At 55.0% G+C, this 24,423-nt stretch overlaps 5 protein-coding genes across 5 annotated transcripts; 3 read left to right on the top strand and 2 right to left on the bottom strand.

Annotated features, from left to right (window-relative positions):
• The first annotated feature begins 433 nt into the window (after window positions 1–433).
• EV422DRAFT_518648 (Rcd1-domain-containing protein) lies at window positions 434–2,384 on the top strand. Its single transcript, XM_053069543.1, has 4 exons — window positions 434–1,228; window positions 1,318–1,424; window positions 1,491–1,870; window positions 1,946–2,384. Exons 1-4 carry the CDS (start codon window positions 715–717, stop codon window positions 1,986–1,988), a joined length of 1,044 nt encoding a protein of 347 aa, XP_052927911.1. The 5' UTR covers window positions 434–714; the 3' UTR covers window positions 1,989–2,384.
• Window positions 2,385–6,373: 3,989 nt separating this feature from the next.
• Window positions 6,374–8,483, top strand: EV422DRAFT_608931 (uncharacterized protein). Its single transcript, XM_053073841.1, has 7 exons — window positions 6,374–6,495; window positions 6,596–6,671; window positions 6,746–6,802; window positions 6,890–6,986; window positions 7,054–7,179; window positions 7,264–7,887; window positions 7,964–8,483. The coding sequence occupies exons 1-7, from the start codon at window positions 6,401–6,403 to the stop codon at window positions 8,182–8,184; spliced, it is 1,296 nt and encodes a 431-aa protein (XP_052927910.1). The 5' UTR covers window positions 6,374–6,400; the 3' UTR covers window positions 8,185–8,483.
• A 1,910-nt stretch (window positions 8,484–10,393) lies between these two features.
• Window positions 10,394–12,713, top strand: EV422DRAFT_617763 (uncharacterized protein; the record flags this gene model as incomplete). Its single annotated transcript, XM_053074018.1, has 2 exons — window positions 10,394–10,852; window positions 10,959–12,713. Exons 1-2 carry the CDS (start codon window positions 10,679–10,681, stop codon window positions 12,711–12,713), a joined length of 1,929 nt encoding a protein of 642 aa, XP_052927909.1. The 5' UTR covers window positions 10,394–10,678.
• Window positions 12,714–17,639: 4,926 nt separating this feature from the next.
• Window positions 17,640–21,824, bottom strand: EV422DRAFT_493068 (uncharacterized protein; the record flags this gene model as incomplete). Its single annotated transcript, XM_053067646.1, has 6 exons — window positions 17,640–17,821; window positions 17,924–18,164; window positions 18,228–18,819; window positions 18,877–19,248; window positions 19,522–19,869; window positions 20,077–21,824. The coding sequence occupies 6 exons, from the start codon at window positions 21,822–21,824 to the stop codon at window positions 17,640–17,642; spliced, it is 3,483 nt and encodes a 1,160-aa protein (XP_052927908.1).
• Window positions 21,825–22,595: 771 nt separating this feature from the next.
• On the bottom strand, window positions 22,596–24,386 carry EV422DRAFT_554166 (S-adenosyl-L-methionine-dependent methyltransferase; the record flags this gene model as incomplete). Its single annotated transcript, XM_053071887.1, has 7 exons — window positions 24,203–24,386; window positions 24,043–24,104; window positions 23,797–23,971; window positions 23,558–23,693; window positions 23,174–23,481; window positions 22,954–23,085; window positions 22,596–22,886 (listed from the first exon to the last, which is right to left on the bottom strand). Coding segments are annotated over exons 1-7 (1,239 nt in total), but the record flags the coding sequence as incomplete, so codon positions are not given.
• Window positions 24,387–24,423: the final 37 nt, after the last annotated feature.

Genomic DNA, 24,423 nt, shown 5'->3' with positions numbered 1-24,423 from the left:
TCCGTTAAGTACCGAAGGATATGTTGTGCAAGGTCTCGCTGCTCCTCTTATTCAGTAGTATTCGATTGTCTCTTCAAAAATCTCGAGAATGTCTGTGGGGTTCCGCGGTTCCTCAAGTGCCTTTGACGTCGGGAAACTTTTTATAGCCGGAATATTCGCTGCAGGCTCGTTCAGAGGGAAGTAGAACCGGTCGCTTCGTCCGTGGGTGTTCGGACACCGTTGTGTTGTTCTGGTGGTTGGAAATGCGAGCGAGGCTCGTGGGAGATCTCTCCACTTTCGACTTCCATGGAGAAAAAAGTTTGGATTTCCGATGTGGGGATGGGAACCCGGACTGACTGCGCGTGTGTCCTCCTCCTCCGGCGACTTGCGAGGTGCACAAGTCGGGCACACGGCGTGTTCTCCTGTTGGGCTGCTGCTGCTCATCGGACTCACAAAGCTCCCCCCCCCAAACGCAACCACAAATTCCAACTTCAACAACGATATCGCTACCCATAACACTTCTGTCACTGGAACCCCGTCTCGCTTAGAACATAGTACGTAGGCCGGCAGCCAATAACGTATTTCACTCGGGAGTTGTCGGTCTGTTTCGATTGTCTCTTCATTTGGAAACGTTAGTCACTACAAGCGTTCGGCGACATCACGCACAAAGTGCCCCATCGACCTGGCATCAGCTGCAACCAACGATACTATTACATACCTAAACAGTCCGCCGCCATGCACTCCCTCGGCCAACACCACGGCCAGCCATACCTATATCAAAACCTCGCGCCGCTCCCCAACTCGCTCCATGGTCTCAATCCCTTATCCGCGACAAGTGCCAGTCTCGCAGCAGCCAGCGCGGCAGGGCTCGGATACGGCAATGCCCCGCCCGGAGAGCTCAAGTTCGTCCACCAGCAGCAGCAGCAGCAACAGCAGGCTGCTCTTACCCAGCAACCACAGTTGGACGAGGAGGAAGTCTACCAGCTCATTCTGAACCTGACCTACCCGTCCATGCGCGAACAGGCGCTCTTGGACTTGAGCAAGAAGAGGGAGGCGTATGAGGACCTGGCGCCCATCCTGTGGCACTCGTTTGGCGTCATGGCGTCGTTATTGCAGGAGATCGTCTCGGTTTACCCAATGTTGATGCCGCCGACTTTGACGGGCCACGCTTCCAATCGTGTTTGCAACGCTTTGGCACTCTTGCAGTGTGTCGCGAGTCACAACGAGACTCGCGGGCTGTTTCTCAATGGTGGGTGTCATCGAGTCTTTCGGATGCGGCGGCGATCTCATCCCGGTGTTTTGCACTATCTGACTTTCGATTCCGGTCCTTCCATTCAGCCCATATACCCCTTTTCCTTTACCCATTCCTGAATACCACGAGCAAAACAAGACCCTTCGAATACCTCCGTCTGACAAGTCTCGGTGTCATCGGCGCACTCGTTAAGGTAAGGACTTGACCTTCACTCCATATCTTTCTCCAAACCCGAACTTACCAGATCCTTTCCCCACAGCAAAACGACAACTCGGAAGTAATAAAATTCCTCCTCTCAACCGAAATCATCCCCCTCTGCCTCCGCATAATGGAAACCGGCTCCGAGCTCTCCAAAACAGTTGCCATCTTCATCGTGCAGAAGATCCTCCTCGACGACATGGGCCTCAACTACATCTGCCAGACATACGAGCGCTTCTATGCCGTCGGGACCGTGCTGTCCAATATGGTCAATCAGCTCATTGGCCAGCAGAGTATTCGGTTGCTGAAACATGTTATTAGGTGTTATTTGAGATTGTCGGATAATTCGAGGGCGAGGGAGGCGTTGAGGCAGTGTTTGCCGGAGCCGTTGAGGGATACCACTTTTTCGCAGATTTTGAAGGATGATATTACTACCAAGAGGTGGGTTGTTTGCGATGCTTTCCCATTACTGAGGTCTCCGCATCATCTAACACCACATCCGCTACCCCCTAATAGATGCCTAGCAACCCTACTCCTCAACCTATCCGACGGCGCATAAAACCTCACAACCACGCGTACCACCACATAGACACCGCCTGGAACCAAACACCACTACCAACCTCCTCCCCCAACACCACACCATACATCACTTGATTTTGGTTATTCTTTTGAACATTATGGGATCTACGTAACGTTATACTATATATAGGCCTCAGGGGGCGGGATACGTTGGAAGGCGAGTGTGTTTTATGTATGTATGAGCGGGGATCATATAGCGACCCCCCCACCCATTTTGGTTTCACTGCAACAAAACCATGTTTTTCTTATCGCAAATCGACCTCTGTATACCTGACCTTCACCTGGGCTTTGGGGGTTAATAGGAAGGGCGGTGTGTTTTGGGTTGGTTCCACATAGATTGATTTCCTGACATGGCATTCGCGCCGACTAGTACATACATCGCACATTGAGACGCAAATAAGTTCCATCTATTCATGACATGCTCGATGGAAACAATATGTGGGTACAGATACATGCACAAGTGCAGAGTTCCCCTCTCCACATCCCCAAGGCTATATCTACGGCCCTGAATAAAGTCAGGCTGACCAATGCGATACACGAAAGTGCTGGTCAACGCAGCATACCCTTCTTGTCAATCATTTCCAAAATATACACCCACATCTTCGAAACCGAAGGTATGTCGGAAAGTTGGTCTAGACATCGTGGTCGCTAGTCCATTATCCACGTCCCAAATGTGCCCCAAAATACAAGTCGTACCCGCGTCTTCATCAAGCAGATAGCTTGTAAGAGTAACGGGCTTCTTGTTTTCGAGTCCATATCCATATATCCAATCCCCAACGAAGAAGGTCGTACCACCAACTCCGTCAAGCAGATGGCTTCCACGAAGAACGGTCTTCTGAAAAGCGATCTGCCTGACGCCCAGGCGGATATTTTTCGATGCACGTCCAAAAAAGCCCTTTGCCGTCGAATCAAAAACGGTCCTTGCGATCCGCTTTCCGTGAAAGTGCTCATCTCACAGTTCCAACAGGGCACGCTGCTTCTGGTTTCGTTTTGGGTTACGCTACGACAGCATCTCGTGTAGGCGCAGCCGTTCGGGTATTTTCGGCATGGTGCAGCGGCGATCGCGGTTGGTGCCGGAAACTGCATCGCAGATGGCGCCGATGGACGTTTCACACACGGCGCCGACGAGCCTGTATCTTCTTTATATCGGCGGTAGCTCGCGTCGCGATACGTCACCACGTCCCTATTTTTGTCCACTTTGCCAGCAACGCCTCGGGGCAGTGAGCTCAGCCGATGTGCCGCGACCTCGTCATCCTCATCCCATACCCCCCCTCCATGCGTTTGCATTCTCAAACTGCCCGCTCTCAAATCCACTCCATCCGTTTGTGCAGGTTTGCGGCTCCATCGATCCCGTGGTGGCTTGTAACGCCGAGGTAAATGTTGACGACCGAGAGAACGACTCCGAGCTTCGCTCTGTAGTGCCCATTATCACTTGCTGGTAGCACGTTGCTGATCGCGTCAACCAACCGATCAAAAGACAGCGCGAGGATTCCCCAGTGGTTCCATGTGCCTTGTGGATTCGTCAACGCGCAGACTGATGATGCTCGAGTCATTTCGAGGAGTTCTTCTTTACTGGTTATGAGAGGAAGGAGGAATCCGGTTCTTCGCAGCCGTAGCGTTTGCCCACTCTGAAAAGCTTAAGGAGCGACGGGCAGATATGTCCTCATTTCAGGAGGTTACACTCGTAGCAGGCAATGACCACCTTTTGGTGGGGATCATCACACATACAGAGAACGTGGGATCTATCCACCGTTCAGACTCCGGCGAATGACAGCATTATAGCTTCGCGGTCGGGTTCCGGTGGTGGCTGGGTTTGAACATGTAACGGCGATGCCGTAGCTTCCGAGTTGTAATGCCCTCCGTCATCTGTTGTTGGGGCTGGGATATGGCTATCTGTATGCTAGAGTCAACGCGCTCCCTAGTACCTTGTCCCGCTGTCGATTGGCCCTCCTGTCGGAATCCGCGACTCCCCAGAAGAACCACTGGCCGGTTACAATCGGTCTGCATTTCCACGCCGGTCGGTCAGGCATGCTCGCCAGCAACGTCCTCGACCACGTCAGTTCCCCCGCAGACCAGACGATCTTGATATTCGTCGATTGCGTTGCATCTGGATCCGCACCCACCTCGCCGCCCTCCCGCACTTCATCAATGTCTTTGTCCTCGATTACTCCTCGTCGGCTTCGATGGGTTGCTCAACCTCATCGATCGCGGTGTCGTCGATCATCACAAGGACTTTGCGTGTCACCACACAGATGATGAGGGCCGCATTCCTCACAACCCTTCCCTGCAAATCATGGACCATTGTCTTCAAAGCCACTATCTCAGCACTCTTGCTACGTCTCTTGGTACCCTCAAATGGGTGTTCAACATCTGCATATCGGGTGGCTCTTATTCTTCGCGGTAACAGTCGCTGTTCGCCCGCTGATTGTTGCGCTCGCGGTTAATTTGCGCTCGGGTCATGAGGTGGAGATGGGCGAGTTTGTAGAGATATGGCAATCGTCAGGTTTCGTGGGGCGAATTGGTTTCCCAATCGAAGCGGGCAGTGCCGGATATAGGGTTGTTCCCACGCCGAGCTCATACCCGTATCCTTTATCAACTGAGGTTTGCGGTCGCCCAATGGGAAGTTGCAATCGTTTATCCTGAAACCTCCAAAACCTGAGACCGCTTCGACTGCAGAAAGTATAAAACGTGATGACGGCAAAACGCGATCCCAACAAAGCGGGCTTTGCATGACCTGGACTCGTGAGGTCGCACCGTCGTCACGGGTGTGTGCGAGGAGGAGGGGGGGCTGAGGGGGTTCGCTAAGGGGTCGTATTTTGGTGAGTTTTGATGAGGGGATGGAAGGGAGTTGATGTGACTTCGGCGGACGGTGACAGAGAGGGTTTTCCCCGCCTATTTCTCCAGGGTGAGCAATAGATATCCAAGGTTTGCTTTGAACGTTCAATTTCGTTCGACGACTGCACATGAGAGATGTCTGCTGGATGTGCGAAGTATTTTTTACGTATGAAGAACAGTAGGAGCTGGGGAAAGGGATGCGTCGACAGACACGAGAGAACTCGGGATGCGGTGACCGGAAGGCCACTGGTGTCATTTGCCAACACCGCATCAGGGCGGAAGTCGGCGTCCAGTTAAGGGAAGGGATATATGTACGTATAGATACAAGGCGCAGAGGAAGAACACCGGGATACATGAAGGATTTCATCAACGAAACAGCCATCACCACGTCGCTACGTATCATGTACTATTCTGACAAAAGCATAACCCAACGCAAGCCCCCACACATCCCGTGCAGCATTGGGCTACCACGATATCACACTGGTTGATGCACGCGTTGCATTGCAGCATGTCGCTGCTCCCGCAGCATGATCCGCAGCATACTGCGGGCGTGGGCAAACAGAAACAACAACGCTTGCTGCGAGAGTATTCGGAAAGCTCGCTGTTCGAACGTCTCCGGCGAGTCGAGTCGACGGCCCGATCGGTGATCGGGGATATTGTGGGTGCTGGGGTGGATAGGTATTGCTGCTGGCCTGAAGGATATGGGGGTGGTGGGCTGTTGGAGTGTGAGACAGCTGCTATTTCTGGGTGGGGTTCCGGATATATCACGCCCGACGTATGTGCTGGTGCTAGTGATGTTGCTTGCGGTTCCTGTTGCTGGTTCGTCGTTGGTGTGTCCATTTCGGGAAGTGTTGGTGGTTGCAAGCCACGATTCCGAACGCTGTCACTGCTGCTGTCGCTTGCTATGCCAGTTTGGCGAGACACCTGTTTCGTCCTTCTGAATTTCGGAACCGGTCCACTCGCTCTTTCGCTTGACGCCTGCTCTGCCTGTTGCTCCCTTTTATTCCAACCCCACTCCTGCGTCTACTTTCCGTGGAGAATGCTGGGGCGTTGAGAGTCGTTGCTTGCCCGAAGGTGGCTGTGATTTCACCGTGGAGGCTCAGCAGCACTCAGGAGCGCATCATGTCAACGCGGCGTCAACGCGCATCGAAAAACTTTATGCAGTTCGACTGAATTTTGGGAAGAAGATTGGAACAATTTCCCAATTCCCATACCAACATTGCCGTAATGGACAAGCGAAAGCGTACGCCTGTCGAGGGCGCAGAGGAACACCCGCCACCACCACCACCGCCGTCAGAGCCCCTTTCCCTACCAAATGGGGACGGATTCGCTCCTCCACCGCCACCAGCATCCCCACCTCCTCCACCTTCCGATGATCTCCCTCCACCGCCCCCACCATCCGACGATCTCCCGCCACCACCACCCCCACCACTACCAGAAGACAACATACCTTTCTCCGACGAAGAGGAAGACGCATCTGAACCTCGAAGAAAACGGGTCAAAACGGCGGTGCAGGCCGGTCCACAGGGTCTGTTTCTCGACACCGTGAACCGGTACATGCTGGACTTCGACTTTGAGAAGCTGTGCTCGGTGTCATTATCGAACTTGAATGTGTATGCTTGCTTGGTGTGTGGGAAGTACTTCCAAGGTACGTAGTGGGCGGGGTTCTGGGGATGTATTGGGGAAAGGCTGTGGGAATGTGCTTAGTGGGCGGGAATCCTTGCTGACGGAGGACTACACTTTTCCAGGGAGAGGGAAGTCGTCGCATGCGTATTTTCATAGTTTACATGAAGATCACCACGTCTTTATCAACCTGCATACCCTGAAAGTGAGTGTCGCGGTGTAGAATTCGAGGCCCATCAAATGTTGTGCTTGGGGATGCTCAAAGAGTTTGTCTGCCAGGTTTACATACTACCCGATGGTTACGAGGTGACGGAAGCTTCGTTGACCGACATTAAAGTGCGTTGAGAATGTTCTGGGGATATTCGAGAGTTGGAGGGCATTAGACGTGGCCGTGGGTCCTGACGACCTCGCATCTCCTTCCAGGATGTCCTCAAACCAAGTTTCACACGCGAACAAGTCGCCCGATTGGATAAAGTGAATCCATATGCGTACGATCTGAACAACAAACGATACCTGCCAGGTATGATTTCCGATGAATGCTTGCACGCAACATAGTAAATGAGCTGACCTCGAAACATATAATGCAGGATTTGTTGGACTGAACAATATCAAAGCGAACGACTACCTGAACGTCATTGTGCAGGCTTTAGCTCACGTCGAACCGATCAGGAATCATTTCCTGCTGGATGATGGCGATCAGGGCAGCGAGTTAGGTGAGGATTACTAGTCGGACCGTACTTAGCTAAGGTAGAAGCGTTCTTCGTGTGAGACTCTAACGACCTTCTCGTTTTTCACAGTACGCCGGTTTGGAATGCTCATCCGCAAAGTCTGGAACCCGCGGGCGTTCAAAGGCCAAGTCAGCCCACACGAACTGCTACAGGAAATTTCTAACGCCAGCACCAAACGCTTCCGCCTCAGCCAGCAGTCAGATCCCATCGATCTACTCTCCTGGTTCCTCAATGCATTGCACGTGGGCATGGGCGGAAAACGGAAACCGGGAAGCAGCCTCATCCACCAAACGTTCCAAGGCGAAGTCCGCATCGACGAGCAGGCCATTCTCGTCCGCGAAACCAGTGACGAATCCGGATCAGATAAGAAGAAAAAGATTTTCGACACCTCACGAGAAATCACAACCAAACGCACACCATTTATGGTACTCACCCTGGATGTACCTCCGCCACCGCTCTTCCAGGATGAAGCGGATAAGAACATCATCCCGCAGGTGCCGCTCACCACTCTGTTGAGCAAATACGATGGCGTCACTGGCCAGGAGAGTGGGAATGTGCTAAGGCGGTACAAGATTACGAAACTGCCACGGTATCTGGTGTTCCACATCAAGCGGTTCACGAAGAATAATTGGAACTTGGAGAAGAATCCTACGATTGTCAACTTTCCGATCAAAAATGTTGATATGACCGAATGTAGGTGTCTCAATCTCCGCCGTTTTCGGGTTGGAACACGATCTGATACTACGACACCCCCTCCTTTACCATCCAGTCGTAGAAGGCCCCGACGCCCTTCACTCCACCCGCTACGACCTCGTCGCCAACATTTGCCATGAAGGCAAACCTGGTCCCGGCAACGGTATCTACAAGGTGCATGTGCATGACCGTGCGAAGGATCAGTGGTTTGCGATCCAGGATCTGTTTGTGGAGGAGATCATGGCGCCCATGATCTTCTTAAGTGAGAGTTATATACAGGTAGGGCCCGATGTGTGAGAGGGGTATTTGCTTCGAGTGTACCTGCCCACCCTGATTGACCTCTGTTCAACTGGTAGATTTGGGAACGCAAGCAAACGTAGATTTATGCATGTGTCTGCTTTTCGCTGAACCGTAGACTGGGGAGACTGAGATTGGCTTCGGTACTTGGAAGGAGCTCGGGTACTTTCCACCTACGGGCCGTCGCACGCTTCCCGCCTGTATTTACCTGTTTCTGAGCGCTGAATAGGAGCATCCCTTCTAGCCATACCATATATATGTTCTCGTACGTAGCTTACCATAACATGATTGTCCCTGGGTTGCGGACAGCAAGCGTACTTCGTGTGAAGGTGGCTGTGCAGTTAATGCAAACGCGTGAACAGCTGAGATCTCATGCTGGCGCGCAGAAAAGTCCGGACGGCCTACGCGTCTTCCAACCCCTCCGTGCGATTACCCCTTTCCGCAAGCGCGTCTCACGGATATCAACCCCTTTCAACATCTGCACATACAAGTGCGACGGTCATGGCGTCGTGGTATGGGTCCATTCCCGACGCCCTGCTCGTCGCGCGATCGAATCTGGGCCCCCGTCACCGAGTTCCTCCTTACAAAACCTAAGGACCTATACTCGGTGATCTTTCCCGGATTCTTTTTGCTTTTGGATCCGCACCACCCACGCCTTCCTCACCGTTTCATGCCGTCTGAGAAGCGGTTAAGAGCCACATACCTGTCTGCATCGCAACCGTGCTGTAGAAAATCAACCCCGACAGCGAAGCTGCGTCTCCAGCGACGTGAAAGAGATGAGAGCCCGATGCCGAGAATCGTGTCCAAGACCAAGACCCCAAGCTTCCAAGGTGACTGTTCCCGTCGCAGTCTTCCGCGCCATACATAAACCTCACTGCACATGGGCGCTGCAGTCCGTGCCCAGTCTTTCTACTAGCCTCTCAGAATTTTCTGGGCTGTCCATCACTGTGCGTCGGATTGATATTGGGAATTTCAACATTAACGCGTGAGGTCACTCATTGACAGTTTCCCTCGAGATACATGCATGCAGTACTCAATTCCTCCGCAAGCTGCTGAAGAGTTGCAATGGTAACAGGGTCGGCTGGGCTTCACGTTGGCTTGTTTAGGCCTGAGCTGGGCACTTGATCTGGGATCTGCATCGAGAACATCACCGCCATTTACCACAATTCCGCACGCAATCCCAGACAAACAACGCTGAACTCATCTACTGAAACTCACTCAGTGGCTTTTTCAGTGGATCTTCTACCAGCTTGCTTTTTAGAAAAGGAGCCCGCAGCCCCACATATATCTAAAGTGACACGGAATGCCCGCTCTCCCACCTAGCGGTTTCACAGCATCCAACCAGGCGGTCTCAGAGCCTCACACTTACACGCACGGCAGCATGCCCACCCCGCACGCAGATTCCAAAGCCTTTCCACCGGTAGCAGCAGTCTCACATCCAGGCAGCTTCGCACTTTTTCCGGTTTCCGGTTTCATATTCACGAAGTCACAATATTGCAGGCGCTACACTGGGGCATAGCGCATCCGGTTTCATCACTTCACGAAGTCACAATCCTCAAGCAACACAGGCATAATTCAACCATTCAAATTCACGAAATCAGAATATCTTGAACCACGCACACAGCGGAGGTATAAGGTGGCCGGTTTCTAGACCACAAAATACACTGAGGCATAATGCAAAGTATCATGAAGTCAGAACTCAGGCGCGCGTTCATATGCGCAAAGCCACAATATCTCAAAGCAATGCAGCCCCGGGGCCCACTCGTTTCGAGCTGCATGCAGACTGAGACTGACTACCTTTGGATTGTCGCGATACCACACATTTGACACATAAACTATGGCCGACAAGAACATTATGCCGGCGTTGGAAAACGTTCTCACGCGCTTATGATGCCCTTGGCCGTATAGCTGACTGCGCCGACTCCTATACGCGCCTACACGCACCTATACAGGATGGCACATAAGAGTCTTACCCATCGGTACCTGCACGAAGGCCGATCACTCAACCCAGTGCAAGAAGAGTATGCATACACGTGCTGCACACTCTCATTGCATTGGCGAATCATTGGCCGGAGTGAGTTGACAGCGGTTAACAGGATTTCCGAGGGAACAAACTCTCAATGGAAGGTGAAAGATCCCGTTGTCTATAATCCACTGCTCGCCGCTATCTATGTGGTACGATAAGGATGGCGTGATGAGAGGTAGTACTGGTTATTGGCTCTCTCTCCTTGGCTCTCGAAAGTCGATGGCAGGGGTAAAACACAAGGAAACCTTTCAGACACTCAAAGACGGACGCGTTTTGCTTAGGTAACACGCGAATGAGACCCTTGCGCAGAAGACTCTTGGGCTCGCCTGCTGTACTTAAAGCGACGAGCGCTTCAAACGGCTCTCTCTTTTTCTCCACACACTCTCATCCAGAGCCAAAGCTTTTTGCATCGAACACCTATACCCACACCCATACCCACACCAGAAATACCCTTCCGCGCACGCAAACATGATCGGAACAACCAGCCCCAAGTCTTCCGTCGCAACCCGCACCCGTTCCGCCACCACCCGCACGCGTTCGGCCACCACCGGCACGCCGTCCGCAACCGGCCTCCTCGATTTGGATGGTCTTTCTGCGCAGATGGGAACGATGCAAGTGAGGACCTCGGTGGGTTCGCCCAAGGTTGGTACAATGATCCCACAAATCGTTTCATTTGCCTTCCGGCTACATTCCACTTTGTATCCACTTTGTATCGCTCATTCTTTGCTCTTATTTCTTCTCCCCCAAGGTCTCCCCCAGGGTTTCCCCCAGGGTCTCCCCCAAGGTTTCGCCCTCGACCTCGCCTAAGGGCACCACTACACCGCCGACCAAAGTCGCCTTCGGGCGCAGCTACACTCCCCCGCAAGCATCATCTTCCAAGGTGTCTTTGCCTTCGTCCCCGGCGTCCAGGACCACCCCCAAGAGGAACGGCACGACCGACCAGTCTGTTGCCGTCCCGGCTGGATTCGAGGCCCTCTTCGGAGCCATGAGCGAGCGTCTCGCAGCGCTTGAGAACCGCAGCAATGCGGAGGCTCAAGCTCCTGCAGACGCCGCCGCCGAAGCCGCCGCCGAAGCCGCCGAAGCCAAAGCCGCCGCTGCCGAAGCCAAAGCCGCCATCGCCGAAGCCAACGCCGCCATCGCCCAAGCCAACGCCGCCACCGCCGCAATGGTTGCGATAAAGGCCGAGCTGGAGCTTGCGCAGAAGGCCCATGCCGAGGAATCGCTGGACTTTACGCGCAGGTGCAAGGACCTTGCAGACGCTCTGACTCTCAAGGCCGCGGCGTTCGAGGGACGTGTCACCGATGCCGAAGCCCGCATCGCAGCAACCAGTGACGAGGTTGCGCGGGTGGAGGGCATCGTGGCCGCCATCGACGCCAGAATCCTCGGAGAAGAGGAGGAAGAGCAGGCCGAAGATGAGGAAGACGTTGAGGCAGAGGACGATGAAGGGGAAGTAGCTGAGGAGGAGGAAGAAGAGGTCGTTGTTGAGGAGGCAGTTGTGGAAGAGGATGAGGACAACGCCGACAAAGCGCACGAGGACGATGACGTGGTGGTTGCAGACGCCGCGTTATCGGATCTCGACGCCATGCAGGTGGACGAGTTTACGGACCGTACCACTGCAAACACCATTGAACAGATCCTCAAAGACCTGCAGGATCTCAAGGAGGCAAACCACGTCAAGACTCAGGAGATCTTAGGATTGAAGAGCGACGTGCAGACATTGAGCACCCATGTGAGGGTACCAATGGAGACGGATGAGACCGAGACCACCGCCGAGAACACGCGGCAGACCATCGATGTGGAGATGAAGCTGGAGGACGAGGAGACGGATGCGGTGGCGAATGCCACACCACTCATTCAGCAACTCGCGAACCGGATGGACGCCATCGAGGCTGATATCTCCGAACGGTTGTTGAGGGGTGGGGCTACGATCGAAAGCCGATTCGCTCACCTGGACTCGGCCATCGGTGGCTGCAAAGAGGAGGCCGCCATCGCCAAGGAAGATCGTGCCGTGCTCCTGGAGAGGGTAGACGGCCATGCTTGCGATGTAAGGAGACTAGAGGAAGACATGGAGAACGTGCTGACCACCATGAAGCGCAACGATCATGACCTCGACCGAAGCATCGAGTTGCGGTTCGCCCGCCTCGATACTCAGTACGTGCACTTCAAGGCCACCACCACTGCCAAGCTCCGAGCTGCAATGACCGCACAGGAGGAGAGGCTGGGTGCGCTGATGGAGTCGCGCTTCGGTGATGTGGAGACCACCGCCACCAATGCTCAGAGCAATGTTGAGAGGTTGCGTGCTGAGATGCTGCGGACCTTCGACACGGCCGACGCAAAGATCGCACGGAACCAAATCAACCTTGCAGAGCAGCGTGAGGACTTCCAAGGAATCGCCATCACAATCGCGGACCTGACCAGCCTCGTGATTGATGGGTTCAAGGGAATGAGCCAGCCGACTGCACAAGAGATTGAAGAAGATCCGGACCGGCCTATCCGCGCATGATGCCTCCCTCTCTCCATCGCATCATGCCGGGCAAGCACCGCTCCAAATCTTCTCTGTCATCTTCTGCGTACGTGCCTCTACCCATCCTCTACTGCATCTTCTGTTTCTTCGACGAAAACGCCGCCCGTCCTCTGCCGCCCCCCCTCCTATGGAGTCGAGGCATGACCATCGCATCGTTTTCGGTCTCCGCTGCTTCTTTCCTTTTTCGACGCAAACGCCGCCCGTCCTCTGCCGCCCCCGCTCCTATGGAGTTTAGGTACGACCATCGCATCGCTTTCGTCTTTCACCACTGTCCTCTGCCGCCCCCGCTCCTATGGAGTCTAGGCATGACCCTCGGATCGCTTTCGTCTTTCGCTCGCTATTACCTGTCCTCTGCCGCCCCCGCTCCTATGGAGTCTAGGCATGACCTTCGGATCGCTTTCGTCTTTTGCTCGCTACTACCTGTCCTCTGCCGCCCCTGCTCCTATGGAGTTTAGGCATGACACCACGACTGCACGCATGACCTCGATACTGGGCTGACGATCCCCTCTCACAAGTCGTACGATTGGGAGACAAACATTGATTTATGGACCACCAGGAAGGGCACCTCGGAAAAACAATACCCCAACCAGGAGAGCCACCTTGCGCGTTATAAATGGGCTCTCCCGGCTGGCAACCGCGCAAGAAATGAGGAAGGCAACCTCGGTAATAAATTAGCCAGGGGAACGATGCAACCTCTTTAACAACAATCAAGAGAGGATCGCTACCTTCTTAAAAAATTGCAAGACGATGCGGCGTGATACCCGTGCTGGCTGCAAACAGCGTGACGGGGCACAATGCTAGTCTGGGGTGAAAATCCATCTGAAGAAACCGTGAAAGTCGGTTGCTATCCACTATTGACAATCGAGTGGCTCTAGACAAGATTGAACCTACCTACCTACGAGCGAGCTGCTGGCGCGGGCGCCATGCACTTGAGTCAAGCACGAACGGAACAGAACTCGGAAATCGTACATTTCGACGTTCACGGCTATCACATTGAGAAGGCACGAGACGTTACCGCGTTGCACATTGTTCGGACTCCATCGATTCCGATCCGTTGGCATCTATGAATCTCGCAGCACCTCCGTTCGCTTTCACCTGAAGATAGTCGTCACCGTGCTCGCAGCACATCGGTTCGCTTTTACCTGGAAATTGTCGTCACCGTGCTCGCAGCGCCTTTGTTTGCTTTTACCTGAAGATTGTCGTCACCGTGCTCGCAGCACCTCCGTTCGCTTTTACCTGGAAATTGTCGTCACCGTACAGCGATACGCGCGATGTCACCACTCCCTCTGAAGATTTCGCATCGGGACCTCCCTTGGCCGTGAGCTTCGTTCAAAGAAGTGGGTTCGCCGTCCGGGACAACGACAACTACCTCCGGCGCTGTGCGTGGACAACACAAGACAAACCGAAAGGCCGCGAAGTTCATCTCCTCATTCGCCTGCAAGTCCTGATCGACCGCAAACCTATCAGTCTCACGAAGTGCGCTGCCTCGTGCTCGACGGAGCCGATCGCATGCTCGATATGGGCTTCGAATCCGCGACTCGCAAACTCACGAAGGGAGATATGCCGGCCAGCAACGACGAGAGGCGGACCCTGCTCTTCTCTGCCGCCATTGCAGGCAAAGATCCAGTGTCTGGGCGAAACCTTCCTGAAAGATCCGTGCCTTCGCTCATCTCTCGGAGGATGACTTCGAGGAAGCCACTGTTCTCAACCGAACGCTCCCATTCCCAATGCGAACGCTACGCAGTTGGCGTCCGTTTCTGAGGCCGATAACGACTCTGAGCAACCCCCGAACGTGCCCGCACGCACTGCCTCACTGGGTTCGCCCGCACCATCGTCGAAGTCCGACGCAAGGACATAACCGAAACCTACGTCCTCCGCGGCCTCACCATCGGGTTTCCTGCCGACGAATTCCGCCAGGCCACCCTCACCAAACTGTTCAAGACCCTACAACGAATCGAGGACGGCGAGCTGCCCCGCTTTACACACCGGAACGCTACGGCTATCAACCGTATTTTTGACAATATCGGCCGCACAGTCGCGGAACCAACCGAAGCTACGGACACCCAATTGGCCGCTGCTGCTGCCGCCGCCGAAGCCGAGGCCCTTGGAAACCCCTCCCACACCGACCAGGCCCCCACGACCGGACTGCTCGCCACGCTTACAGCCCCCACTACCGCACCTCTTATACGATGGCGACATCTTGGCAAATCCCGATACTCGCAGCGACATCCACAGGCTACTCGGGCGTGGTCTTTCGGCGTTTTAGGGGAAATGAACAACGGCATCGGTTCTTGGATCAGAGCGAACAACGGGAAGGACAGCACCAACGAAGAGAGCTGGTGTGGCCATCCATACACGGCATCTTCGGGTGGGTGAGGGTCACGCACACGACCGCCAATGGCCCCATACGCTTCAGCTATGGACGGACACCCTGCCGTTCTGATTATCGTTGACTACCTCTTGTCACGCATCATCCTCGTACCGACCCACGCCAAGGTGGCAGCCAAGGAGCTTGCGCATCCCCACTCTTACAAAGCGCTACGAGTTCAATACAAAACGTTTTGCCAGCGCGGTATTCCGTCTCCAAGGCCTTCCCAAACCCATCATTTGCAACCGCGATCCCCGTTTTGCCTCCGAGATGTGGACCCACATCCAAAACATTCTCGGCTACCGCACGGGGACACCATCAGACTGCGGGGCAGGCCGAACGTACCATCCAAACGGTCAACACCCTTCTGTCCACCAAACCCGACCTCACAGGCATCAACTGGTCCGAACACCTAGCCGCGCTGGAATTCGCCCACATTGATACAATCAATGCAACCACCGGCATGAGCCCCTTCTTCGCGGACCTGGGTTACCACCCACGACGGCCCAACATATCAAGCGCGCCAACACCGCTGCCCGGTCCTACCTGGGCTAAGGACTTGAACAACATCATCGCCGTGGTGAAGGAGCGGATTCTGGAGGCTCAAGACCGGTACGCCCGATACGCGGATGCTAAACGCCTACCTTACGACCACCGCATCCGGCCGGGCGCCCACGTCCTGGTACACAAGTCGTCCATCAACACCCCCGAGTACCGCAAGCTACCAAAGGGGACGCTCAAGCGTTGCGACGGGCGAACAACCCAACAACTTCGTGATCGCCCTCGGACCGGAACTCAGTCGCACGCATCCCACGTTCCACGCAGACATCTTAAAATCTGGGACGCCCAGCCAACTGAGTGGTCGACCTCCATCGACAACCACCGCTACGCCCAAATTCTGCGCCAACGCAGCCACCGCAACCGCACGGAGTCCCTCGCCCGGCTCTCTGGCCAACCACCCCACACCGCCGAGTGGGTCGACAAGTCGCGGATCGAGGACAGCCTGGCGTTCCTGGCTTACAAACTACACCTACCGCTACGCGATTGAAGAGCAATCGGCATCTTCGGAAGGGACACACACACACCCGCCACTGCACCACTGCCCGTAGATATGCGCTCAAACGACGCTTCACGGAAAGCGGCATCAGCAAGACAATCACATCTCATCCCTGCAAAAGCGCACTGTGGCAAAACCGGCCAAACAGGCGTCGTCGAGGGATGGAAAATTCGAACACAAAGTCATGATCCGATGTGCCAAACATCGAGGGATGGAATAGGGAACACAGAGTCATAATGCCGACGTACCAAACGTCGAGGGATGGAATGGGGAACACCGAGTCATAATTCCGATGTGATAAACATCGAGGGATGGAATAGGGAACACAGAGTCATAATGCCGACGTACCAAACGTCGAGGGATGGAATGGGGAACACCGAGTCATAATTCCGATGTGCCAAACATCGAGGGATGGAATAGGGAACACAGAGTCATAATGCCGACGTACCAAGCGTCGAGGGATGGAATGGGAACACCGAGTCATAATTCCGATGTGCCAAACATCGAGGGAAGGAATGGGAACACAGAGTCATAATGCCGACGTACCGAACGTCGAGGGATGGGAGATGGGGATCTTAGATGTGGTGGATAGAAGTTACTTGGTGGAATGGACGTTCGCTATGTAAACATGTATGAGATAAATCTGTATAACCTATGATTTGTCTGAATGGAACATACTGTCTTGAATGATTTGCTCAATTCCTCTTTTCCTCTTGGATTCCTGGAGAAACCCGGGCTTAGCTACATGTAAAACTCCAGGCGAGTTAGTTGGCGAATTAGTCTCAAGAACGTCCAACAAGCAGTCCTGGTCGCTCGTCAAAATGCGATAGCACACTGCGCTGCCTGCGACGAGCGACCGGAGTTGGGGACGTAGATGGCCGACGACCACCTGTTCGCTAGCGCTGTATGTAGATTGGTGTGGATCTACCCTCTAGAACGACAACTAGCCACGGACTGCGCGTGGAGGGCTTTTCCATTCCACGACATGCCTACGTCTGTCCCACTCGTCCGAGATCCGCTTTTGGAGGATATCGGCACTGAGACCACCAATGCCTGCCAGTGTCGTCCGAAGATGCCGGTGCCGGATTTGTTGCGCGGTGATAAGATAGGTGGTAAGAGTGTCGGTTCCGCCCAGTGGTAAGAGCGTCGATCGAACCAGTGTGGGGGGTGAACAACGGTGTACGACGGGGCGGAGAACCACAGTGTATAGGCCTGTGTCGACCCGGGACCTTCGAGCTTGTCTGCGGTCAATCGGAGGACCAAATTGTGGGATGTCATTTTATTCATTAGTGTCCTTAGCTTAATCCATTTCTATACAGCAAGTATAGGATGGCCCCACCCACCCACATCACACCATTTCCTTCTCCCCAATGTACATGAAGGGCTTTTGTAGTTACTGAAATGCAATTCAAACCGTCTTGTCCCTGCAACATTGAGACTTGAGGCCCGAGGATCCGATCTTCGTCATTGATGGGCAAAGCTACATCCTCCCCCCACCACTCCTCCTTCCCTCCTCAACCGTCGCCGTCCCAACCCTCTTCAACAGCCCCCTCAAATTCTTCCCCACCCGCGTCGACGACCTCGCCAACCACTCCTCCATCCCGACCCTCGCGGCGCGGATCGTATGTACGTGCGGGAACGATTTGTGCAGGGTGTCGTAGTCTGTCCCGGGACCGTGGACCGATGCGTGCGGTGGTGGCGAATCGTTGTTGTTCGTGTCATGTTCGTGAAGACGTGCGTCTACCGCAGCGGCGTTTTGCGCACCAGCGTTCAAAAGCGCGTCAAACAGCCGTTTCCACAGGTCGACCTGCCAGTATCGTTTGAACGAGGCCGCGAGGCGGATATGCGGTCGGCGCGGATGTGTGCTGGAGTTGTTGGTATCACAAGCCGACGCGTCCTCAACGACTTGCATATATCGCCCAAACAACAACACATGAATCACGCCCGCCGCGCCATACCAATCCGGCTCAAACGTCCACGGCACGCCGTTCCGAAGCTCCCAGCACTCCACACTGGGATCATGGTCGCCATTGCGTCTGTTCTTTTTCATCGGTTCCGTCGGCTCGACAATCTCCGCAGCAGCAGTAAACTTCTGCTCGCCCGCAAACATCCTCACGTCAATCCCCGTGCCCCAATCAATTAACGTCACCCCACGCTTAGCCCACCCTCTCGCTCCATCAGGCTGATAAACCCCATCCCACTCCTCATCCCCCTTCTTGCCCCCTGCGGCCGAATCATCCAACCGCACCAAAAAATTATCCACCTTCACATCCCGATGCACGACCCCAGCAGCATGCACGCCTTCCAACGTCCTCAAAATCTCAATCGCCCAGAACGCCGCGAGTGCTTCCTCCACCCCGGCATCACCGCCCGCTGCGCCGCCTATCCCACCACCCCCAGTCCCGCCGAGCCCGCTCCCGTACCCGTATTTCCCCGCCACGTTGACGCAGTTCAATAACGTGCCGTGTTTGCCGTTCGCGAGGAGCATGCAGGTCTCGCCTTGGAAGACATGGCAGGCGTGCGGGCGGATGATGGAGGATGTGATTCGGAGCGGTAGTCTTGCGTGCAATGTCAACAACAGGAGATGTTCCCACGGATTCGGCGTCGACAGCACCTTCAACGCCCACGACGTCTCCACAACCTGTTTCCTCCCCACTTTCCTCGCCGGCGACCGACGAGACGTCTCACTCCCCTCGTCACTCCCATCCGTCGAGCACTCATCATCCCCATCATCCTCATCGTCCTCATCGGACATATCCGCGTCATCCTCATCCAACGGCGTCTCGACCAAATACACTTTCCCAAACCCGCCCTCGCCCAGCTTCCGCACCAATTTGAGCGGCTTGGCACCAGGTAGCGAAACCAGGGTATCCGTTGCAGCAACCGAGTCGCGTCCGCGGGCTTTGCTGGTGCTTCGTTCGGCTTTCTTCAAAGATTTTTCGATGGTTGTGGTTAGGTTGAGCGATGTGGATGGATGTGAGTGCAGGGAGGGGATCGAGGCGGTGTCGAAGCGGGAGAGGATTTGGGATTTGACGGGCTCGGTGTAGGGGTTGCATGGGTTGGCGATGTTGATCTTCGTGCGTGATCCACTGGTGCCGAAGGCTTGCCATGATTCCAAGAGCTGCGAATCCCCCACTCTCGCACCACCACCAGTCTTCCCACCGTCCTCATCATCACTCACAACCCTCAACCCACTATACCCCTCCCCCAACCTCGCCTCATCCTCCACCCGCCCCCCCACCCGTCCAATCCCCACCTTCCCCATGCCCACAGTAACCGGCCCCTGAGCATGTATACGCAACCGTTCACTGGTCTGTTTCCTCTCCTCGCTCTCCTCCTCCTCCTCGTCCTCCTCCTCATACTTCCCGCTCCCCTCATAACTAATACTGCTCAGCGTACGTTCGCCGAACGTGTTCATTGTCATCACCGTGTGGCCGTCGTCCATCAGCCCGGGGCGCCGGCCGATGGTGCTGAGACCCGTCATAGCCCGAGAGGACTCGTGCGAGGCTTCGGTGATGGGGGTCATGATGGCGAGCGGGCCCAGGCGGCCTTGGAAGCGCGGGTGGTGGGAGTGGTGGGCGTCGTCCTGATCTTGGTCGGCTAAGGGCTGCTCGTAGTCGTCTTCGCCGGCGGAGGCGCGGCGGTGGTAGGGGGTGGAGTGGAGGGCTGGGTCTGTGACTTGAAGGATGCTGCTGGGTTTGGTGGATGAGCTTCGGGGTTGGAAGGAGGGTTCACTGTACGAGTTTTCGTCCTGCCCTGCACGCACGATGCTCTTGGCAGGCTTGGACGCTGATGACCCTGCATCTCGGCTGTCGATAAACGGGTTCTCCTTATCCTCCTTCATGAAAGCTTTCACCGGTTTCGGATACTTCGCCCGCACGCCCTCATCCTCACTATCATCCTCATCATCCTGGAACACGCCAATATCCAAATTCGTATCGCGTTTGAACACTTTGGCGCTGATCGTCTCGTCCTCTTCGACATAAAGCCCGCCCTGTCCATCATCGCGCTCCTCCTCGCGACTCCCAGCAGCCGATGGTGGCTGGGACTCGCACTGTAAAGGCTGGTTGAACATCTCGAAAACGTCTGCGAGGGCGGCTTTGGTGTTGATGGTTGGGGACGCGACGGCTTTTGCTTTTTGGTGGAATTTCGGCTCCGAGTCATCCGCTGCGGCGCGGATCTGCGCAGGTGTAGGTGGCTGCTCCTCCTCTTTTCGCAGCATATGAGCAGCACGGACCTCTTCAAACGACCACACGTTGCCGGCCTCGTCGTAAAACAGGTCCATTTTGACCATCATCTTTTCCGGGCGGGATGGTTTCGATCCATTCGATGAGGATTGAGTTTTTGCCGGTTTAGGTTGTGCTGGTCGAGATGCAGGCTCAGTGGCGGGCGGTGCAGTCGGAGGCGACGGTCGGTCGATTTCGGCTAGCATGGTGGATGTGCTGGGTTCTGCGGCGGCTTTGATGTCCTTCTCACGCAGGACATTATCCGATACACCGGGGACGGTGAGGTCTGACCCAGATGGCTGTGAAGCAGTCAACAAAAACTCAGCTTCAATCCCAAGATACAAATACTCAACCTCAAATCGAAATGTGCATTGTTTCCTCACCTCGTCCTGATACACCTCAATCCTCGACCGCGGTTGCGGAGCCAAAGCCGCCCGTCCACCGCCTGCCCCACTCTGCGGTAACGTACTTCCCGTCCATTTCGTTGCTTCCCTCACGTTCTCCTTCCGTCTCGAACTGGACGTCCCATACTCCGCCCATGGCCCTGCCGTGGACGCAGACGGCAGCACACGAGACGTCAATGCCCGTCGACTCTCGTTCTCACTGCGATCTTGATAAACCTGCATCTTCACCCTCGCATTCCCCTGCGGTTGCGACGGGCCCGCCGATATCCCCGAAGCACTCGGTTTACTTCTCGGACCAGCCGCCAACGGCGCCAACGCCGGTCTCCGTGCCGTCTGCAGGTGCTGGTTCTCATTATAGTACCCCCCCTGCGCCCGCCCCTCCGCCCCTTCACCTTCACCCTCGCCCTCCTCCTCGCGCCCCTCACCCCTTCTCGGCATCCTCATGAAATCCTCCAACTTCCTCTTCAACCTCTCCACCGGCACCGCCCCCTTTCCAATGCCTACCCTGTACAACTCCTCCGCCTCATCCCACCGTCTCGCCTCAACCATCAAGCTCGCATAGGCCTCATAGAACGTCGACAACCCCGTCCCGATCTCGTTAACGGAAAGGTACTTGAACACCTCGACGGCGTCCTTTGCTTGGTTGGCAACCTCGGTCCACATCCAGAGGTACCGTGGGTCGTTCTTGTACTCAGGCGAGTGTTTGAAGACCCGGACGGATTCTTGGAGGACGTCGTAGAAGTCGGGGTGGCCGGCGGGGTAGTATTGTTGCAGGAATTTGAGGTAGGTGTGGTATTGGTTGAAGGTGGCGTGGCCGGCTTGGATGGAGGAGGTGAGGGTGTCGGCGAGGGTAAGGCGTTGGGATTCGAGTTGCGAGGCTGAGAGCGGGCTGGTTCCGCTCTCGTCGTTCGTGACACCGCCGGTTTGTGAACTGGAGGACAAGCCGGACGCCCCGTAAAGCTTTGATAGCGCCGCGGCACTTCTGCCCGTCTTCACTGGCCGGATGTTCTCTTTGTGATGCTCCAAATCGTCCATGTTGAGGATCGGGCCATCTTGCTCTTCGAGGCCCGCCATGGTGAGGATCTCGCGTCGTTACAGGGGGTGCCTAGTATATAGCTGCGTCGGCCGGCGTCTCCGTAATGCCTAGTGAAGGTGAGTCGCAGCTGCACGAAGAGCGCAAATCTGTATTTGAAGCCCAATGTCGGTTGGGACTTGGGAGTCGATGCCGCCGACTTCATTTTCTCTTTGCGCTCTCAGCGTTCTACTTCACTTTCGGACACGATCAGACGCGTGGGTGGGTTTCGGACACTCTTGTTTGCACACTTCGCTTTTGCTCGTTTCTGACCTGTTTCCATCCTCCATAGTGCAGCAAACGCTGATGATGTACGTCTATTCCCGCTGTTAACTTACGCCCAAGTATCACCCATGTCTATCTGTTCCCTGCCGCGCTACTCTATTCTATCTTAGCTTTCTTCTTCTTCGGCTTCTTCTTCTTGCTTTTCTTCTTTTTCGCTGCGGTGTGTGCCGCCGTGGGAGTTACTGCCGCGTCTCCATCGTCCTCTTGTTCGTGATCAGACCCACCATCAACATCCTCCTCCTCACGCGGCCGCTTAGCAGCCGACGATGATGTCGACGACGGCGGCGGCGGCGGCGGTCCATGCCCACTCGTCGTGCCTTTCCCATTCGTCTTCGTCTTACCCTCCGCCCCTTCACTCCCAACCCTCCTCTCAAAAACCGCCACAAAAAACCCAATACAAAAATCCGTCCTCGGGTCCGTCCTCACACACTCCCTCCCCCACATCCCCAACCCCTCCCCCAGGGGATCTTCCTGCGTCCACCCCCTCGTCTCCCATCCCTCAAACACCCCTTTCGCAAGCACAAAGTCGGATTGTTGTTCGAGGACAGCGCGAACGACCTCTTCGTTCTCTTCGCGGTGCTTAGAGCAGGTTGAGTAGACTACCTTTTTGAGGGAGGGGAAGGTGAGAGCGTGGAGGAGGGCGGACAGTTGGAAGGTTGCGAGGGAGGTTATGCGTGATTCGGTGGTGGAGGGGGTTGTGCTGGGGTTTTCGGAGTCGTTTTCTTCGGCGGGTATTCCTTCTGCATGACCGATAAGGGTGAGCCAACGGCAAGATGACGATAGAGACTGTTCAGGCTCGCTTGCTACCTAACAAGTGATCCATCCGCCCGACAATGCCGGATCCCGAACATGACGGGTCGAGGAGGATATACTCGACGTTTTTGAAGCGCGGGTCGGAGCCGCTGGTTTCGAGGAAGTTGCCAAGTGTTGGATCGATATCTGTACGGAGATGAGTCAGTGAACACGTTCAGGAAAGTCGAAACTGCCCACCCCATCCGCATCCCCAACCCTCAACAAATCAACATACTTTTACACCCTGCCCGTTTCGTCAACCTCTGCAAAATCCCCAACCTCCGTTTATCCATATCAAACGCATATATCTTCCCCGTATTCCGCATAATCGCACTCAAATGCGACGTCTTATTCCCCGGCGCCGCACACGCGTCAATGCACACTGCTCCTTGTGGGGGGTTGAGGACGTATGCGGGGAAGCAACTGGCTTTGTCTTGGATGATGATGCTCCCGTCGAGGAGGAGGGGGTTGTCGTGAAGGTCGGTGGAGGAGGGAAGGGCAAGGAGTTCGGGGATGTGTTTGTCTTGTTGGAGGACTAGACCTCTGGGGATGTGGGGAGAATAGTGTTAGATCGGTGAGGGAGACAAAGGTACTGGATCTGCTCGCTCTGATGACTTACTTGAGCTCCGGTGGCGGCGTTTCTGTGTCGATCCGGTATCCCAGCTTCTCGAAACGATCAAGAACCTTCTTGACCGACGACACGAGCGTGTTGACACGAACCCATCTTGGTAAAACGACGGCATCACGGATATGCGCTGTGAAATGCAAAATAACATGCATGAGTCGCCCACCCTCCCAGCTTCTTCCATCCCACTCCCTGCATAATCTTGCGCCAGCATAATCTTCCTCCCGGCCCACCTGGTATAAGATCCTTATTATCCCTCACTTTCCGCTTGATCTTGATCTTTGCCAGCTCCGCCTGTAACCGGGTGCGGTGTTTGGTTATGATCTCTTTGTAGCCGCCCCCTGTTTGGATGCCTCGTCCAAAGAGAAGATCGTATACTAGCACGTTGGCTACCCCTTTTTTCAGTTTCTATGCGGACTTGAGGTTAGATAGCCTTCGGTTGTGGAAAGCGAGGGAAAAAATGGTGGGCCTGTCCTCACTTTGCTCTTCTCCGCCTCCAGCAAGCCTGCTTGCTTTATAATAAGCTGCAGTACTTCCTTATCTACCAAACCCAGTCCAGAGTCAGAACCAAAACGCTACCCTTATGGAGACATGACCAATGTGCACATAACCCCCCCATTTTTTGACGCCGGGTCTTACATTTCAACGACTCGCACACCAACGCGTAGGTCCTCTTCTTGTCCGCGACGTCGTCGGCGAGACAAAGACTGCGTATGGTGCCCTTCTGAGCCTCCAGCTTGTCGAGGATCTCGCCTGCCTTGTTGTAGAGGGCCATTGTTCTTCTGTCCAGAAAGTCGACTTGCCAACGGGCGTGGCTTTTCCCACGTCTTGGCCAAACAGCCAAACCCGTCACGCGCAAC

This window comes from Fimicolochytrium jonesii, assembly GCF_025526975.1.
Source record: "Fimicolochytrium jonesii strain JEL569 chromosome Unknown EV422scaffold_4, whole genome shotgun sequence".
NCBI lineage: Eukaryota > Fungi > Chytridiomycota > Chytridiomycetes > Spizellomycetales > Powellomycetaceae > Fimicolochytrium > Fimicolochytrium jonesii.
Note: the sequence above shows the minus strand (reverse complement) of the source record. Positions and strands in the feature narration are given on the sequence as shown.